This window comes from Lutra lutra, chromosome 9 (genome assembly GCF_902655055.1).
Source record: "Lutra lutra chromosome 9, mLutLut1.2, whole genome shotgun sequence".
Taxonomy (NCBI): Eukaryota; Metazoa; Chordata; class Mammalia; order Carnivora; family Mustelidae; genus Lutra; species Lutra lutra.
The window spans coordinates 135,642,328-135,657,155 of NC_062286.1; the positions used below are offsets into that span (position 1 = coordinate 135,642,328).

Here is a 14,828-nt window from a genome sequence, read left to right on the forward strand (position 1 = left end):
TGTGAGGTGGTATCTCACTGTGGGTTTTATTTGTATTTCCCTGATGGCGGGTGATGTTGAACACTTTTTCATGTGTCTGTGGCCATTTGGATGTCTTCTTTGCCAAAATGTCTGTTCATGTCTTCTGCCCATTTCTTGATTGGATTATTTGTTCTTTGGGTGTTGAGTTTGCTAAGTTCTTTAAAAATTTTGGACACTAGCCCTTTATCTGATATGTCTTTTGCAAATATCTTCTCCCATTCTTTTGGTTGTCTTTTGGTTTTGTTGACTGTTTCCTTTGCTGTGCAAAGCTTTTTATCTTGATGAAGTCTTGATAGTTCATTTTTTGCCCTTGCTTCCTTTGCCTTCAGCGATGTTTCTAGAAAGAAGTTGCTGTGGCTGAGGTCTAATAATTAAAGTTTTCATAAGCTCACTTTATTTGCTGTATGGAAAATGATGGGCAGGACGCAGAACAGAGTAAAGCAGCCCAGGGAGAGGGCACCATCATCTGGGGGTGGTAGATACAGGCTTGAACTGGGGCATTGGGGAAGTAGATTTTGGCGAGAAATCTTATGATGAGGTGTCAAGGATGACCCAGTATTCTGGCTGGAACAACTGAGCGGCTTGAGATTCCATTTCCTATGAACAGAAACATTGGAAGAGAAACGGGCTGGGGCAGAGGAATTCAAGCTCCCTGCTTTTGAAAAAGTTGCCTCTGATGGACTTGTGAGATATTCACACAGAAAGGTCGAGAAGGCAGTCCGACCTGCGGATCTGGAACACAGGACCATCAGCATACCGGTCATCATTCACATCACAGACTGGATGCAGCTGCCTGCCTGGGGCTTGTGCAGGGCAGGGGTCCTCCCCCTTCACAGACCCAGTGTGCACGTGTCCCCACAAACAGTCTATGGTTTCCCCTGTACGATCCAGAAATGAATCCATAGATCTCATGACCAGCCTACACACATAATTTCCAAAAGAAATCATCGGATGCAGCAAGTGTGCAATGAGAAACAAAAGGGAAACGTTTGGGCACGAAAGTTCACACCAACAGGACTTCTGAAACATGAATATCATCCCCCGGGATCCTGTGAAATGTGGGTTCTGAGTCAGGACGGGGGATGGGGGTGCTGCATTTCTGACAAGCTCAGGGACGATGCCAATGCTGCTGTTCCACGGGCCACACTCAGGCACGAGGTTCTTGAAGGATGGTGAGGCCATCTGTTGTGTGTTTCTATAGGTAGACAATCAGTGAACATGCCATTGACACCTGCCTGCCGGTTTCGGGGCTGTTGAATGGGCGTCTCAAATACCACGAATGGCAACGCCAGAGGTGACTTGCTTCTGTTTCAGTGGACAATAACTCCCCTTAAAATTCCAAAGAAAACAAATCGGTTTCTCTTTGTTTGTGAGGTTGCTTTATTTCTGGACAATGCTGTGTATAAGAAACGGTGCACCAAAGACTTTGTGTTTATATGTGAAATGAAATTAGGGTCTAGGCTGAAATAATTATAAAAATGTTTTCCACTATGTCAGCGCTTCTGAACCGCTGTGATAGATCATTTTGCTCCCCGCCCCGGGGACATTTGGCAACGTCTGGGATATTTTTGGCTGTCACAACTCAAGGGTAAGGGGGCTGCTCCTGGAATCCAGCGTAGAGGCCTGCGATGCTGCTAAAAATCTCACAATGCCCAGGAGAGTCTACCGCAACGAAGAATTATCCAGCCCTAAATATCAAGAGTGCCAAGGTTGAGAAACCCCAACCTACAGAGACATTTTCAAAAATGGTGCAGGATGAGGGCCAACACTACCTTGTGAGAAGAAGCTGTCCCACACATTGCAAGGTGCCTAAGACCCCCAGTGCCTAACCATTCAACACTGGTGGCGTGCCCATCCTCGCAGCACCCACAGCACTCCACCTGGGCCCCAGGGACAGCAGCGCAACTCTGAGAAGAACAGGACAAAGTAGAGAAAGAGGAAGGCGGGCCTGAGCAAGGGCCTGGAGAGGAAGGGCCAACCAAAATGATGTGCCAGAGGGACCAAAAACCCTAGCACGGCCAGGGGCACCTCAGTGGCTCAGTTAGTTAAGCACCTGACTCTTGATTCCTGCTCAGATCATGATCTCAGGGTCCTAAGATAGGCCCGTGTCAGGCTCCGCACTAGGCATGGAGTCTGCCTAAGATTCTCTCTCTCTCTCTCTGGCCCTCACCTGCTCGCTCTCCCCTTCTCTTTAAAAAAAAAAAAAAAAAAAAAAAAAAAAAAATTCTAGCATGGCTAAATTAAAGTAAATATAATTCTACACATCTGTTGGTGGCTATGTAATTAATACAAAAATAATTGCTTCTGTTGGCCTGGCTCTCCCTCACAAACTCTCCTTAATGAACTGTGCCAATGACTTTTTAGATATGTAGTTAAAATTTTTATTTATTTCTGTTTTATTTTTATAGTAGTAGCTTAACATACTAGGGAAAAAAAAAAAAACCGTGCTGCAGCCAAGCTCGGCCTCAACAACTAGTGGAGACACAACCAAGAGTAGTTTACACGCTGTGTTCTGAGCAGTGAGAAGTAACGCTGCTACTTCTCATTCCCTTCATTCCTTTGATTTTCTGCCAGGGTCTCATCTCTAGGTCTACAGAAAAATAAGGTGTATTTTCTTCTTCTTCTCAGATAAGCAATGGTAAGAAAAGGTCTATCATCCCAAAGTGACCTAAGACTCAGTTCTCCTCTTGACACACTCTCTTTAGTACAGGAACACTGACTTTCTGGAAGGATCCACCATTTCCATCCATCATGGTGGTGTATGAGATTTGTCAGGTAGAAATAGCATCATAGTCAGGTTTTAATAGAACATGCTCATATCTAGAATTTAGCTCAGTAAGTAACTGTACAGATAGATACTCATGGAGAAATGTCCCTGAAGTGTCAATAATGTTAGTGTTCAACACTTTATGACAATATCAAGCCATCACAAGACCATCTAAGAAGCAGTGGCTTAAGTACTCAAGTAACCTTGAACCTGAGTACCCTCTTGCCCACTTACCAGCCAGCTGACTGCAGGCCAAATGGCTTCACCTCCCTAAATGGCCTTTTCCTAGGCTGGAAGATGTAGACACTACACCCTCCCACACTGCAGCATCGTGAGCTTGACTCGAGGTGAGGCACGGACTTAGCATGGGTAGCCAAGAGTAAACTCAGAAAATGTCTAGTTATCACTACAACAGGCTCCTTTCATGCTGAGGCCCCAGAAAGCCATGGGACCTGAGCAAAAAAATCACAGAAAGTCAATAATGAGGTCAGGACTGAGATCTTAGGAGCTGAGCAACTTCCTTGTTTTTAACCAAAGGTTTCTCATGAAGATATTTTCCAGAAAAACTACATTCAAGTATATTTGTTGAGTGTTTTGTGGGGAAGAAAAGGGTCATCAAACAAATCTGGGAAGCACTGGGTTAAACAAAGTGCTTAAACAAAGTGTTGGGTTGGGTTGGGTTTTGGTGGCAGGACTTCTCAGAGCCTTTATTTTTTTTTTTTTAAAGATTTTATTTATTTATTTGACAGAGAGAAATCACAAGTAAGCAGAGAGGCAGGCAGAGAGAGGAGGAAGCAGGCTCCCTGCTCAGCAGAAAGCCCGATGTGGGGCTCGAACCCAGGACCTGGGATCATGACCTGAGCCGAAGGCAGCGGCTTAACCCACTGAGCCACCCAGGCGCCCCTTCTCAGAGCCTTTAATATGCCGATGTGTGCTGACAATTTCCAAGAAGGGGACTATAATATAATACAATTATTTTTTCATTCTCCTTGCTCCTCTCCCCAGGGCAAACTTTGTCCTAAGAGAAACCCAGCCAGAGGAGTCTAAGTGTTGAACAAATCTGGAGCGGGTTCAAGGAAGCAACAAATGAAACAAAATTTTTTTAAACCTGGCATCACATTAATATCATGGTCAGGGAGGAGAGAGGGAGGGCCTCACGCAGAACATGCGTCAACCCTCCACCCAGGACTTCATTCAGCCTCCAGTGTAGGTCACTTTCACCCTGTAAGCAAATAAGCTGCTCTCTTCCTTTCTCCCTCTCTCCCTCCTCCTACCTTCCCCTAATACCATTACAATTTCCACCCTCAAATCTCTTTCTCTTTCTTTAACTGCATTCCTCTCCTCCTCCAACAACATGACCATTCTCCTTCAAGTTTCTGGACCTGCCATGGCATTCCAACCAAGTTGGAGGGAAGATAACTTTGTCTCTGAAACACAAACCTAATGTCAAAGGGAAATGACTCCTTCCACTGATGGTGACCATCCATAATCTAAGGGGGGGTGGTCGGGGCGGTGCCTGAAGTGAGCACAGAAGCTTCCAAATGGGAAGAACTAAATTCAAGGGCAATCTCTGCTTTTTATCAGCCGTGTGACCTTGGACCAGTCACAAACCTCCTTGAGGCTCTTTTATTTTTTAAAATGAGATTGTTTGGGAACACCTGAGGCTCAGTAGGTTAAGCCTCTGCCTTCAGCTAAGGGCATGATCTCAGGGTCCTGGGATGGAGCCCCCTGTCGGGCCCTCTGCTCAGCAGGGAGTCAGCTTACCCCCTCTCTCTGCCTGCCTCTCTGCCTACTTGTGATCTCTCTCTCTGTGGTTAAATAAATAAATAAAATCTTTTAGAAAAAATAAAACAAGATAAAATAAAATAAAATGAGATTGTTTCAAGTGTTAGTGGTAATATGTAAAAAGTATCTGGCATTTGGTAGGTACACAACAATGGGCTCTAGGATTGGAGTCCTACTATTTCATACCAAAGAATCGTTTATAAAATCTGTCATGGGTATTCTGTGCATAATTTCTTTGCACACATCAAATGGCAACAATTTTCAACGTGTCTTTATTCTTCTACCAGAAACTTGGAAGTTCTCCTCTTCCAAAAGACTGATTACTTATAAGCCAAAGCCAAAGGTGTTTTTCCTCACTAAAATAAACATAAATAATAAGATGTAAACAAGGGATGCCACCCAGGTTGGGCTAATGGAAACTATATGCATTCTTACAGTAATCCTGATAACACGTATCTGAAAAAAAAAATTCTCCCAGTTAATCTCACATAACAGAGCATACTTCTAAGTAGCATTTCCCCAACAACAAAAGTGTTCCTATCTTTTGACTCAGGAATTCCACATTTGGCAAATGTAAGCCTATGAATATATCCCAACAAACTGCAAGGCTTTAAACACAGATGTTTATCACAGTGTTAACCATTACTGAATAACATTGGAAGCAAATTAAATGTCCAACATCATGAGAATGTTTTAGTAAATTCTGATAGCATAGGTGATAGAACTCGTGTAGCTACTTACAATGGGGCATCCAAGTGGGGGAAAACACCAGAGAGGAAAATTGCACAGTGGGTACTTATGACTATGTACGCCTTTCACAAATTCATGGGAAGAGAAAACTAGAAGAAAATAGAACAGAATGTGACTAGGAGCTCCCTCTGGATGGTGGGACCATAAGTTAATTTTTTTTTTCTTTTTTGGAATGCTTTATAATGGGAACGTATATTGTAGTTTTTATTTTTAATTATGGAAAAACACATGAAACATAAAATTTATCATCTGAAACATTTTCCAAGGTACAGTTTGGTGACATTAAGTACATTCCCATTGTTGTGCAACCGTCACTACTATCCTTCTCCAGAATTTTCTTGTCTTGCAAAATTGAGACTATACCCACAAACAACAGTTCCCCATTCCCCAGCCCCTGGCAATTGCCATTTCTGCTTTGTGCTTTTATGTTTGACCAGTCTAGGTACCTCATGGAAGTGAAGTCATATAGAATTTTACGACTGGCTTATTTTGTCTTAACATAATATCCCCACGTTTCATGCATGTTGTACAATGTATGAGAATTTCCTTTCAAGACTGAATACCATCCCGTTGTATCTATACACATACCACATTTTGTTTACCCATCCATCCATCAATGGACATCGAGGCTGATCCTTCCTTTTGCCTATTGTGAATAATGCTGTTATGAACAAGAGTGTATACATATCTCTTCCGTACATTATATTTTAAAGGTGTTTTTTCCCTCTAAACTGGCTTTTCCTTTCTAGGTCCCATCACGTGGTTATATCCCACCCTAGACTAGATTTAACTATGACTCTATGCAGACCCTTAATACAAATGAGATCATGCAGGTGGGCAATTCGGCTACTGGGGGAAGTAACCAACTGAGCTATTCCTCAGAAATTAATGCATCTTTTTCTGTTATTCTGATTCCCATTACAGGATAAATGCCTTAGTTTCAACTTTCCAGCCTGGATCTCCCTCCCACTGAGTCCTTCTTCGCTGTATCACCTGCTTCTGACATTGAACTCCTCCTGACACCCTGCTCTGAGAAGACTGCCCAAAAAAAAAAAAGAGAGAGAGAGAGAGAGAGAGAGAAAGAAAAGGAAAAAAAAAAAAGGAAAAAGGAAAAAAAAATTGACCCCAGCCATCTCTCTTCATTCTTACTAACAATTTGGTAATGAAGTATTGATTTCCACTTCTCTGCTTATGGACGATATTAGATTTTCATTGATAAACTGCAATGAGGCAGTCTCGTCTCCATGGTCCCCTTTTCACTGTCACGAGAAAACAAAGTGCCACTGAAGAAAAATAATGACCGAGAACATTGATGTAGTTATTCCGTGGGTCTGTAACACTTGACAGGAAAGGGTGGGGGAGTATGAGTCTTCATAGTCTAAGGGCCAAGCGAGTTGCCCTTGTTGCAGACCCTTGGAAGCCTACTTTTCATGGCTATGTCCATTTCCTATTTATAACCCCTCTGGGAACGTTTGTCTAAAGGAAATGTTTCTGTTCAGAGCAACAATTATGGTTGCACCTGGATTGCCCAGTCCTGCCCCCGCCCTGGGGAGCCATGCATCTCCGCAGAGTGGAAGAATTATGAAGTCAGACCAGAGCTGGAGCCAAGGAGACCTCTGAACAAGGTTCATCTTCCGTGAAAGTTGTTCACGCAGTCGGGCTTAACCATGTTACTGCCAAAGACTTTTTCCTAAGCGGAGGTGGGCGTCGTTTTAATCATTGTCTTTGTTGGTTACAAGAGGGGGAAAAGGTGTTAAGTACAGATACAAGACCTGCAAATTGGCAGAACTGGGGAAACTGGTGCGATGTGGGATCTGGAGGAAAGCAAGGAGATGAGATCACGACAGGGTGGAGAGCTCAGCTGCCTTCTTGCCCGGGGATCTCCTTCTGCAGAACCTGCTGTGTATGGACCTGGAAACTCAGCGTAGCTTGAGCAGCAACAGAAAGCATGAAAGAGGGTGTCCGTTTCAAATGGGTTCCCGCAACTTTTTTCATTAAAACTTTGAGGGCCCAATTTTAATTTGTGGAATATTCCCGTTAATAATGAGATCTAATTAAGACATCCATTAAAAGCCCGTTAAAGTTAATTTAACGTAAAAATTCCAATAGAACTGTATTAGATTTTCTCCATTAAATTAACGTTATGGATTTTTAACGGATGTCTTAATTATACGTTATTATTAACGGGAATACTGTATTACACAGATTAAAATCAGGTTCTGAATCAACTTGGAAAAGCTAAGAGCATGTTTTAATATTAAAAGTCCTGCATACCCAGTGCACGGTTTGGAAATTCAGGGGGAGAGCTGTTTACTCTATTTGCGCATTTTTCTATACAACGGAAAGCAATCTATAAATAGATAAATCTATCATTGCATTTAAACAACGAGTTTCCTTATTCTCAAAGGACAGATAAAGTCTGGATTGTGTTATAAACTCCTACTCAGCTATAGGCAAAATAGTTAAACTCTTCTACATACAACACTAGGAACTTAGATGATTCTGAAACAAACAAACAAACAAAAAGAAAAAATTTTGTTGTCGTTGCTTTAATTACCAAGGTTGTCACACACACAAAAGTCTCAACACCCACAGAACGAAGCCAGATATCCTCTTCACCCTTCCTCGCGGAAGCCGGCCTGTTGAAACTGCTTTGGAAGTTTTGACATGATCCCTAAATTCAACATCGGGATTTAAAAAAAAAAAAAAAAAAAAAAAAAAAAAAAAAACTTCTTATTTACCTCCTAGGGAAAGTGTTGCCCTTATGCCACATATAATAGCAAATTGCTTTTTTTATGGCATGCATAACCTAGATGGGAAAAAATATGGCGCTTCGGGGAAGGAGGGAAAAAGTAAATGAAGTTCCAGGAATGTCATTCTAAAGTAATGAGGCATGGACAGAAAATATACCCCTCACATCATCGGATTGAGATGGCAGTCGAAATAGCTTCATTGAAGTGTCAGCACTCATCCATCAATCAATCACCCACAAGGAAAAATAGCAACAGAACAACGGGGCGGCTTTTATGGGATTTACTCATGGGCATAGGGAATAGCGGCTCAAATGTAGTTCTGACATGAAAAGCAAGGTGCTGATATTATTTTTTATGATGGGAGGATCATAAAGTGAATTGAGAACAGCGAGGTCTGTCTTTGCTTAACCTATTCAACCAGAAATGAATGGAGCTCAACTGGAAAGGAACAGTCTTCGCATGGGTTAAGATTGAAGGGTGGCCTCAACTGAGCACCGTCCTTCGACGACGAAATTCTATTAAAGGAAAATCAATGCATTAGCATTGGGCTTCCTGAAGCTGTTAAAAATTGCCTGCGCCAACCCAGGGTTATTAGATAAAGTTATGTAATTCAGACTCTGTCGCTACCCTTCGAAAGCGGATTCACGAGCTCTTGCTCCAACTGGGGGGACACAATACAATTCTCAACTCTGTGGAAATTGTTTCCCTTCTGAGAAAAAGGAAAAAAAAAAAAACAAATAAATCATCTGCTTCAACATTTAATCTATATGGTTTTGTTAGCGCAATTTCTGTGGAGGGGTGGGGTGGGAGGCAAGAGACAAAAATATTGATAAATTTGGAAAGATGCATGAATTGTCACTTGGTAACTGTAAATGTCACTGCTGAGGGACAGCTGATGATATTCTCCTTAGGAAACGAGATCTGAGCTCACGCTGTGAGGTAAACACGGCTCTCAGCACATCTCCAGGGACCAGGCCTGTCTTTTCATTTGGCAAGCCCTGTGAGGCTTCTAGAAACTTCTTTCCGGAAAAAGAAACTAACATGAGCTCAGGAGAATGTTTGTATCTGCTTTCAGACCACTCTCTTCCTCCCTCTGAATAAACAGAGCACTGATATATTGGAACTTGAGAAATGGAAAGGAACATGACATGCAAATATCACGCAAATCACACTCGAGACTCTCCATTCCACCACCAATCCTTGCTATCAGTAGGGGTGAGAAATTGCCTTTCCTTCTTCATCCCTCCTGCTAGCTAAGGCCACCAACCAGCTGCAAACTAAAATGTCCACTGAAAAAAAATTGTATATAAATATTCAAGTTTTATGTCTTTGGCCCCATTTCGTAGTTCAGCAAATTCACCAAATATAGAGTATGTTGCAAACCACCAGGGGACACAAGAGAGAATGGGAAATACAATTCATTCGGCAAATTCATTCCACGAAGATTAGAAGGCACCTGCTGTGTGTGGGATACTGTTCTAGGTGGTACGGGGTACAACAGTGAACAACTCACGCAACACCCTGACCCTTCCTGGCTGGGGCGGGTGGCAGGGAGGAGATCCTGGAGGGGCCACCTCCCCTGTGTCACTTGTGTTTTGATTCCTGCTTTTCAAAATAATAATATTTCAGAAGAGGGATTTCTCCTTTGGAAAAGCATACAGAAGAGAAACTAGCTTAAAAATAGGTCAAGGCCTAAATGTAGACTCTAATCACAGAATGTATTGGATAGCCCACACAATCCCCACAGAATTTCTTTAAGGTCACAAATAGATTTCTTAAAACTCACCCCCAAAATGTGCCAGCTCTCCTGTTTGAGTCTTGCATAATTAATGTCACAGGCAGGAGCCATTGAACTTAGTCGAAATGCAGAAAGCAAGCTCATGAAATGACATATTTGGGAAGCATTTCTGAAACTGGTGAGGCAACCAGTATGTACACATCCCCAGCGAGGAGGTGTGTACATAATGAATTCACGGCGATTTTCCAGGGTCCACGGACAGTGACGCAGTGAGAGTCTATGGTTTTTCTGAAACTTTTCACAGTAAATCCAAAGATTACAAGGCCTTAAAAGGTGCATGCTTTTCCATCTGTCACTTACCAGTTACTTGACTGCGTTCAAATCTCCACCCCCTCCATCAGCTTTTATTTTTTAATCTTGTTAAAAGTTTTCGTTTAAAAAAAAAAAAAAACATTTAAAATGTCGTTTTCACATTATCTTCTACTCCCCACAAAGTAGAAGTGTGTCGATGTGGAAAACCTCGTGTGTGTGTGTGTGTGTGTGTGTGTGCGCGCGCATGTAGTTTTAAAGAGCAATAAAAGTAGTTTGTTTTGAACGAGCATTAAGCAAGAAAAAAAAATCACAACTGAACTTTCGGTTTATTTTTTTCCCCTGTGAGATGTTAAAATGCTAATTTCATTTTCTCCCTTCCTAAATGTGGCACTTTCTCAAAATATCCATGAAATACTTTTAGACAAAGATTGAGCAGGAGAACGAGATACAAATTTCCATCCCCCCAGACAGAGAGACAGGTTTCCATTGTAGAGAAGCATTAAACATTTTGAAACTTGTGAATCATCTTTAGAATTTCTACAGGGGAATTTTACCTCTTCATCCAAAGTAAAAGCCACTTATCTCCTTTGGTTTCCTGTGACAGATTCAGAGGCATACGCAGATACGCAATTTCCAGGCTCTGGTTAATCTTCTTCCAATAGTTACGAACAATGGGCTAACGGGCGTGGGTGTTTCTCCAAAAATTATTCATGCGCAAGGCAGCCCAAAGCTTCAGGGAAAACTAGAAATGTTTTATGGATTAGAATAGGACTGTTTTAAAATGCTGGTACCAGGTGGAATGCTATTTCTGCAACAGGACTCTGTCCATTTCCTTTGGAAAAATAGATTCCAAGTAAAATGGCTCTTCCAAGTAATGGCACCCTGATCTGACACCTTTCAGCACACAAATGACTTTACCAATAGCCATATGATTATCGTTAAGGCCTTTTAACAAACGATCTGTTTGCAAAAGACAGATTAAATTCTCACAGCCCTTTCTACAATGTTTATTTGCTTAAAACCGCTTTTGGAAGTACAAATAATAACTCTTTTGTGAAAACCCCCAGGAGAAGCTGAAAAACTCCAACAAAGGCGTTACTTAGAAAAAGGGAAAAAAAAAATCTACCACTCCCTTCAATCCCTCCAGAAAATGAATTTCAGTGTGCTCACTGAATTATCTTGAACCTGAAACCTGCGTTTGGATATCAGTCCTCAGGCAAAGGCTTATATTTACAGAACTTGCACAATCATACGATTATATCTCAAATGTGAAGACTCTGTACAGTCATATTTTCACTTTCTAAATGACCCATACAACATTCAGGAGTTATAAATGTGTGCGTACATTTTTTAAACACACAAAGTTCAACTGCTCTGCGGAGAAGAGGCAAAAAGTGTTCCCATCCTGTACTGAGATAAATACTACAGAAACATTCCAGTTCTGCAATCCAATATTTCGGCTTATAACACAGCAGATGCTAGAAGGTGCGATGCAAGTCCAAAAAAAAAAAAAAAAAAGGCTGACATACGAAACAATTCTCATTTGGCTCAGGGTTTTTAAATGTCACAATATCTCGGGATACAATATACCTTTTGGTCTCTCATTCATTTATATCCTCCTAGTCTCTCCTGACTTGGATTCCTAATAGCCAGGCACAGTCAGGGTGAATCTTAAACTTCCAAACCCTTTTCAAATCAAGAAGATAGTTGATCACACAGTCTTTATAATGGTCTGCCGTTTCTTACTCTGCGGAGTTTTTGTAGCTTTTTAGGAAATTTCATATCAACCGTGTTTCTGTTACACATTTGCCCCCTTCTGTTGATTCTATGTTTCTCTTTTTTCTTTTTTTTTTTTTTTTCTTTTAGAAAAGGCAGTGGGGAAAGTAGGGTGGAATGAGTTGGGAGAATCACATTCATCCTTGCTCTGAAGGAAAAGTGTTCATTTGCTGGTAAAGAAAGGCAAACACGTTTTTATATTAGGAAAGCAGACTAGTCATTTTCCAAGAAAAATGACTGCAACCATACCTGTAGAATGTTTCTGTGCAAATGCACTAATTTTCTATTACCTGCATGCTGTATATAATACATTTGGATGTATACTAGGAGGAAAAGCCAGGCTGTTTTCCCCTGTATACAATGCAGCTTGGATGACTGGGAACGTAAGCCTTCGTACATTTTTATACTGTACATATTTGTATATACTAACTATATCTCCATGTATGAACACATTCTTTGTTATATTTGCTTGTTTTCCTTTCCTACCAAACTGGCCCACAATGGGGATTCTTTTGTATAGAAAAAAATACGCTTGTAATTTTTTTCCTGGTCATTCTCTTTCAATAGCTTCTAAAAGAATTAGATCTGAGTTGACAAAGAAATTATAAGAACCAAGTTTGTCTGTCTGCATGAGTCCCTTCCAATTGCTGGATCTAGGGAGGAACCAACGTCCTAATTCAGAGTTTTCCTTTAAAGGCATGCTTTACCCCTTGGGAAAACTGCAAACTCATCCATGTAGAATTATCCTCTTTGTATTTTATCTAATAGTGCCTGAAAATTTTTTTAATGTCTTCTTAGAGGAAGAATTCATAATTGTCGAAATTTGAAACATTAGCTTAATTTTGTTTTTATGACCTCGCGATTCTCCTCCTTATTTATCGGTTGCTGTTGTAATGGGGCCCCAGGCCATTCCTGACATCGGCGTGTTCTCCTTCTGCATTAAGGATGTTTTTAAAATTACAAAGATTATTGAGCCAACAGGCTGTTTTAATCAAAACCATGTTTCACTTGTTTTTGATGATTATAAATTGTCCCTGCAATGAAAAAAAAAAAAAAGTTTTCTGCTAGGAAAATTATACCACCCTGTGGCCAAACAGATCCATCACAGATACAGGCAGGCATCTGTGCCCACTTCTCTGGGATGTGGAAAATTCTTCCCTCGGCGGGTCACGCTTGCTTTTACTCCTCCTCATCCCAAATACGAGTGCTCAATGCAGTCACTATTTGCAAATTTCCAAAGGCTTGGCCGAGTTGTCACTCTGCCCAAAGACCACCAACCCAGCTGGAAATGACGGTTTTCCAGCTTGTAAAATAAAAATAAAAATAAAAATAAAAAAACAAAAAAAATATGCAGGGATTTTCAGAAAAGGTGCTTTTGCCTTTGTCCCTTGGTGCCACCATCCTGTTGTCTCTCCTAATTATAAACAATCTGGTCTTGATACCCCATATAACTTAAATCAGGTCAAAAGAAACATTCGTATCAGCCCCTCGCTGAATAAAATTAACTTCGTTTGGGCGCACGTAAGATGTATGCCTCAATGCTGCGGCATTGAAATTATCTCTATAGGGAGAGAGATTTTTAATACAATTTTACCACTAGAAATAAATTCTCTGATGGTGGAAATGAAGAAAACCCTTAAATTATATCACAGAAGCCATTATTTTTTTACATCTAAAGAGTTGGTGTTTTTTTTTTGAGAATATCATTCTACTTTGTGAAGTGTAATTAAAGCCCTAAATAATGGATACTACTTCTTTTAGATATTGTGAAAAACTAATGACACACTCGCCAAGGTTATATGGAGCCCCTCATTTCCATCAGAAAGGTTTCTATAAGTGTATTATTTACATTTTTAAGCACGGTAATTCTTTTCCTTTGTAACCAAAAAAAAAGTCTTTTTTTTGTTTCCACTCAGCAGTGGAAAATAGACTGTTTCCCATCTGAAAGCTTATCGTAATTTGCATCAGGAAACCCAACAGCCGACTTTAAGGACTTGGGTGTGCTCGAGCATGATTTTGCTGGTGGCTGTCCCTCATTCTAAAGCTGCAGATCTCGAACCACCTGTCTGAAACCCAGCTGATATGGTCATCATGCCTCTCATGCCTCTCCACACTGCGAGCTTTGCAAATGGCTTCGTTTCCCTCAGCGCCGACTTCCACTTTGGCCAACTGAATGAAAAGTAAAGGAGAGAAGAAGAAGAAGAAAAAAAAAAAAAAAACACAGATGCACTTAAAACATGAAAAGAATATTTATATGATAAAAATATATTTAGATTTTCAAAGCACAAGACTGAATAGAAGTGCTCTTTTTATGCTTTGTGAAGATGTTCCTGTTAAATGTCTTTCTACATCAGGCTTAATAAATCTGTAATGACATTTGATGGATTGATTTCTGCCTATGTGTGTTTTTTAAGGATGGCAAGAGAGGAGAGAGGCAAGGGAGAGGGGAGGGAGGGTGTGGAGAAGCAGCACTGACCCCCAGGGAGGCCAAGCAAGGGAATTATTGGTGGGCTTGGACCTGCCAACCCGCTTCCAACATCGACCCTCATCTCCAACAGTTTTGTTTTTGGTTTTTGGTTTTTACCAATGCCAGCACACTTGCTTGGTTTCTGGATTGCCTTGGCACCCTCTCAAATCTGGTCAGCTTGCGCCTGAGTAATTTATGATGTAATCTCAACAGAGGCGGTGGGCGGCTGTCTCAGAAGCCTAAGGATGAAGGCAGAGGGCAGACATGATGGAGAGGTCCCGGCCTTCGCCACCTCAGAACGATAGCCCTGCTTAACACCCAGCTTCCCTCTGTACTCCCTCCATTTCCTTCAATGTCCCCAGACAACTGGAACATGTTTCATGCACAAGCTGCCCACAAGGATGCTGGTGTCCCACCAGAAATGATGGGTGGTCTGCGCACAGCCAGCTCTCATCTTCC

The 14,828-nt window shown here is 41.3% G+C and overlaps 1 protein-coding gene across 2 annotated transcripts in view; it reads left to right on the plus strand.

Annotated features, from left to right (window-relative positions):
* Positions 1–8,017, plus strand: part of TSHZ2 (teashirt zinc finger homeobox 2) — a 439,172-nt gene extending 431,155 nt beyond the window's left edge. For both annotated transcript variants that reach the window (XM_047743785.1, XM_047743788.1), the window contains exon 3: positions 6,248–8,017. Coding sequence is in view for 1 of the 2 variants with exons in the window: in XM_047743788.1 (XP_047599744.1) it covers positions 6,248–6,249 (2 nt within the window). In the remaining variant the exon portion in view is untranslated. The remainder of the gene's footprint in view (positions 1–6,247) is intronic.
* The last annotated feature ends 6,811 nt before the right edge of the window (positions 8,018–14,828 follow it).